Source organism: Tupaia chinensis, unplaced genomic scaffold, assembly GCF_000334495.1.
Source record: "Tupaia chinensis unplaced genomic scaffold, TupChi_1.0 Scaffold000131_1, whole genome shotgun sequence".
Classification (NCBI taxonomy): Eukaryota; Metazoa; Chordata; class Mammalia; order Scandentia; family Tupaiidae; genus Tupaia; species Tupaia belangeri.
The window spans coordinates 643,627-648,357 of NW_006159600.1; the positions used below are offsets into that span (position 1 = coordinate 643,627).

Genomic DNA, 4,731 nt, shown 5'->3' on the forward strand with positions numbered 1-4,731 from the left:
GTTTCCTCCCCCGGGGCAGGTGCTGAAAGGAGCCGGTCCCGTGCCTCGGGGTGAGGAGCGTGTGGCTCCCGCCTTCCTCTTCCGAACAGGGGACTTCAGCAGCCGATGTCGAGGGAAGGCTTCGCTGCACGCACAGCTGCCAGCCTCCTGTGGGTCACTTTACTCAGGTCCATCCCGAACAGCCTGGCACAAGGAGGGGACACCTGTCTGCCCTGGTGGCTTAGAACAGACATGAAGGTCTTCTCCATGAGAGGGAGACAGAGGGCACCCCACGGCCTTCACTCCACCGTCCACCCCAGCTCAGCCGGCCCGGAGTGGACACGGGGCCACCCCATGGGGCCAGGAAAGTCTCTGGAGACCCAGAGCCTTGCAGGAGGGCCAGGCCCCCCACGTGTGTTAGTGCCCGGTCCATCTGGCTCAAGTGAGCTGTCTGCCCTGCACCCTTCCGTGATTCTGTCTCACGGCACTTCCAGCCACCCTTCCCGGGAAAGGGTCACTCTCTGCTACACACACACACACACACACACACACACCACCACCGTCCCCACACACCACCACCACACATACACACACCACCACACACATGCCACACACCCCCCCACACATCACCCACACATTCACATACCACACACACCACACACATACACACACACCACAGCCACCGCACACACACACACCCTGCACACACACTCCCCCTCCCACACACACACCACATATCTTTTAGAGAGAGGTTTTTGCTATAAGGTACATGCACTTGCTAGAGAGACGGAGAGAGAAGGTGAGAAACCAGCCCCTGGGGATGGCCATGCTGCAGTCCCCTCTCCTCCGTTCCCCTTTCCTCCGTTCTTTTCTCGGGATCTTGGGCGGGCACGCATGCACATGCGCCCAGCGTGAGTTTCAAGCCACCAGGTCCAGGACTCGAACCGCACTGGGCATGTGGGAGTCCAGTGACTACACCACCTGCTGGCCCTAGTAACTTTGAAGAAGCCACTCGCTGTACAGACAGGAGTACTGACCTTCTCAGAAGGTGAATGAGTGGCAAAAATAAGCTCCCAGGTTTTAAGTGATGGAATTAGGATTTGAACCCGGGGGGCCGGCAGATGGTGTGTGGGTTACGGGTGCTGACTCCCACGTGTCTGACCATGGTTCGAGTCCCAGACCTGGAGGCTTGCTTTCGCACTTTTCCTCTCTCTCTCACTCTGTTCCTCTCTGTTCAAATGAAAATAAATAAAGTTAAATAAAATAATTCTTTTAAAAAAAGAAGGATTTGAACTCGAGCATCGTAACTCCAGCCTCGCTTAGCTGCACAGCCCTGCCGGACACTAAACACTCTAGCCCAGTCAGGGCCCGAGGTGGCACAGATGTCTCCAGAGGTGAGGCCACTGTAGTCCTCTCGCACTCAGCGGAGGAACTCGCGAGTGAAGCCCTTGCATTCTGGGTTCTCTCATCCAAGCTGTGCACCCCTCTGCACCCCAGGCTGCCCGCGCCAAGCCCCACGCCCCCTCCAGAGAGCCGGGAGCACCTCTCACCACAGGACTCGCAGTTTGCAGCCGGGATGGCTCAGCCTTCTGCAAAGCAGCCGGACTCCTGTGTCACCCAGGGCATTGTTGGTCAGGTACAGCTCAGTCAGGGTCTGGTTGATCCCCAGCGTGAATGAAAGGTCCGTGCACGCCACGGCCGTGAGGCCACAGCTGTCCAGCCTGTGGGAGATCAGAGGGCAGAGCGACCCCAGTGCTACAGAGAGCCCCGCTCCACTCAGGTCGCTCGAGGTTGGAGGGACCCATTTACAACGCCAGAACCAGGTCGGGCGAGGCCAGCGTGGGGGTTTAGAGCATGGGGCCCTAGGGACGGTCCTCCGGGCCTCCCTGTAACGGGTGCCTGCTGGTTCAGAAGCAAGGATGCATTCCCACTCCGGGGAGTCCTGGAGGTAGGGGTGAATGATTCCAAAACGTGCCAGTTAGGGGTACTGATTATTCTTTTACTTTTCTGTTTTGTTTTGTTTTTTCCCTTTTTTTTGCTATAGGGCACGTGCACTGGCCAGAGAGAGACAGAAGTCACCCATCAGAGGGGACGGCCAGGACACAATCCCGTCTCCTTTTGGGGTGCTGGGCGTACCTGCAGACATACACCCACATCATTTGCAAGTGGCCGAGTCCAGGACTCGAACCACACAACTGGCCATGTGAGATCCAGCACCTTAACCTCCACACCACCTGCTGGCCCTATTGACTATTTCAAGCTGAGGTCACCTGAGGACTTGTAGCTGCAGAAAAGGCCACCTGACCCCCCTTCCTGCACACTAGCCTCAGGTTCCTCCCACGCCAGGAGAGAAAGACCTCTGTCACCAGGAGGCTGGACACTCGGGCTGCAGCGCCCGGAAGAGAGCCCGCACCTGCCCTGTCTCTGAGTTCCCTGCCACCTACTACTCTAGTCTAGGGACGCCCTTTTTATTTGAAGAGGTTTTCGCTATAGGGCGCATGCACTCACCAGACAGACAGAGACAGAGAGATAGAAAGCAAGAAGTCACCCCCCGGGGGGATGGCCACACCGCAATCCCTTCTCCTCCATTTTCCTCTCGGGATCTTGGGCATGCACACATACGCACCCGGTGTGAGTTTAAGCCACCGGGTCCAGGACTCGAACCGCAGTCGACTACGTGGGAGTCCAACGACATAGCCATTACGCTAACTGCTGGTCCCCTAGGGACCCCTTTAACCATTCCTTTCTTCATAAATCAATCCTTCTTTGTCTCAGGAAGTGTGGAAGCACTTTGCTGTGGCCGGGCTTCGCCCCCGTGCTGCCGTGAGACCCCAGTGCGGAGGGAAAGCTGACAGCTGGGCTTCACTCCCTATCTGTGTGTTAGGTCCCTGGACTCAGCTCGAAGACCCTCAGGTCTCAGAGGGGCAAAGGGGCCCTCAGCCTACCGATACGGCGCTCGCATGCTCCCTGAACCCCAGTCCAGTCCGCCAGGGCTAACCTGTCCTTCGGCTCTGCAGTGGAGGGAGGTCATTTGGTCTCCAAGTCTCTGACAGACATGAATGACCCCAGGTGGGCACGAGGTCCACCCAGAGCTGGCGAGTCAGGACCTGACTTGCCCTGGCTTTTCCTTCAGGGTGTAGAGCTGGGAAACTGACGGAGAGCCACCGAGCAGGTGAGCCTGACAGCAAGTACGGAAGGTCGTGGGATCGAGCCCAAACACCGCCCTGACTCCGTTCCCTGAGGTTGACCTGTGCAGGGAGGCTCGGGGATCTTACCACTGACCTCCCAAGCACACCAAATCCATGCATGCCTACCATCCCAGACTGGCTGGAGGTGGACTGTGGGTCCAGACCCTGTTGGGGGGCTGGCCCTACAGGTCTGGTTTAGTGCTATGCATTTGGAGTCAGAGGTTCGAATCCCATCCCAGACCCAGTGCTTGAAGAATACACTAGGTGCATGTGTGTGTGTGCTGAAACCCTGATGGCATGGACTGGAGGGGAGAGTCATGTCAGCATCACGTCCTGCTGGTCCTGCTCCCTCGCGTGTGCACGCACATACTCGCTGGCAATTAAAACGAGAAAAAGACCCTACTGGGGATCCTGTCTCCTTGTCTCTCAGGAATGTAAAGAAGGTGAGAAAGCAAACCACCAGGTCCAGGACCCGAACCACAATTGGCCCTGTGGGAGTTCATTGCTTTAACCACCAAGCCACCTGCCAGCCCCCTCACAGCTGCGATTTTTAAGCACAAAGACTTTGATCTGAGCTTGGCTGAGGCTCCAAGGCAATAAACGACAGCTTCCAAAACGAGGTACAAGATGGCAATCCGGGATGTGCAGAGCAGGGGGAGGCAGCCTGGCGGCGGCGAGCCACCCACGTCGCAGGTGCAGAAAGATCGAGAGTGGAGGGTGACACTGAGAGCTGGGGGAGCCGGCCTCAGCAGACTCCCACTTCAGCGCCAGGGCAGGGCCAGCTCCCCTGAGGTCCCCCAGGAGCAGCTTCCAAAACGAGGTACAAGATGGCAATCCGGGATGTGCAGAGCAGGGGGAGGCAGCCTGGCGGCGGCGAGCCACCCACGTCGCAGGTGCAGAAAGATCGAGAGTGGAGGGTGACACTGAGAGCTGGGGGAGCCGGCCTCAGCAGACTCCCACTTCAGCGCCAGGGCAGGGCCAGCTCCCCTGAGGTCCCCCAGGAGCCCACACAGCACCTCCACGGGAGAGGTGGTGTGCGGCGTCTGCCAGCCAAAAACCAGAGGGTTCCGCAGCACCAGTCAGAGAGGCCGAGATGGCCACCGTGCCCATGGGGTCTGCATGCCGCGATCCAGCCGGAGCAGCCTGACACCTGTGTGGGCCCGGGGTCGGGTGTGTCGCCTTCCTGCCACGTGGCTGCAGCCTCCTCCAACTCATCTTTTTTTTTTTTTTTAAAGAGGTTTTTGCTATAGGGCAAATGCACTTGCCAGAGAGAGAAAAAAACTCGATCCAGCCGGAGCAGCCTGACACCTGTGTGGGCCCGGGGTCGGGTGTGTCGCCTTCCTGCCACGTGGCTGCAGCCTCCTCCAACTCATCTTTTTTTTTTTTTTTAAAGAGGTTTTTGCTATAGGGCAAATGCACTTGCCAGAGAGAGAAAAAAACTGAGACAGGAGGGACCAGCAGTTAGCATAATGGAGATGTTACTGGACTCCCATGTAGTCAACCGTGGTTCGAGTCCTGGCCCCAATGGCTTAAACTCACACCAGGCGCGTGTGTGTGCGTGCCC

At 57.9% G+C, this 4,731-nt stretch overlaps 1 protein-coding gene across 11 annotated transcripts in view; it reads right to left on the reverse strand.

Moving 5' to 3' along the window:
• The window catches only part of NLRP12 (NLR family pyrin domain containing 12), a 23,715-nt gene that overhangs the window by 1,284 nt on the left and 17,700 nt on the right, over positions 1-4,731 (reverse strand). For 6 of the 11 annotated variants that reach the window (XM_027770380.1, XM_027770384.1, XM_027770382.1 and 3 more), the window contains 2 exons: positions 1,530-1,700; positions 45-219 (listed from right to left, as the gene is read on the reverse strand). In XM_027770380.1, coding sequence (XP_027626181.1) covers positions 96-219; positions 1,530-1,700 — 295 coding nt within the window. In that variant the 3' untranslated portion in view covers positions 45-95. Of the gene's footprint in view, positions 1-25; positions 220-1,522; positions 1,701-4,731 lie in introns of those variants that run through there. The other 5 variants (XM_006144756.2, XM_027770381.1, XM_027770387.1 and 2 more) reach the window with 3 other exon arrangements.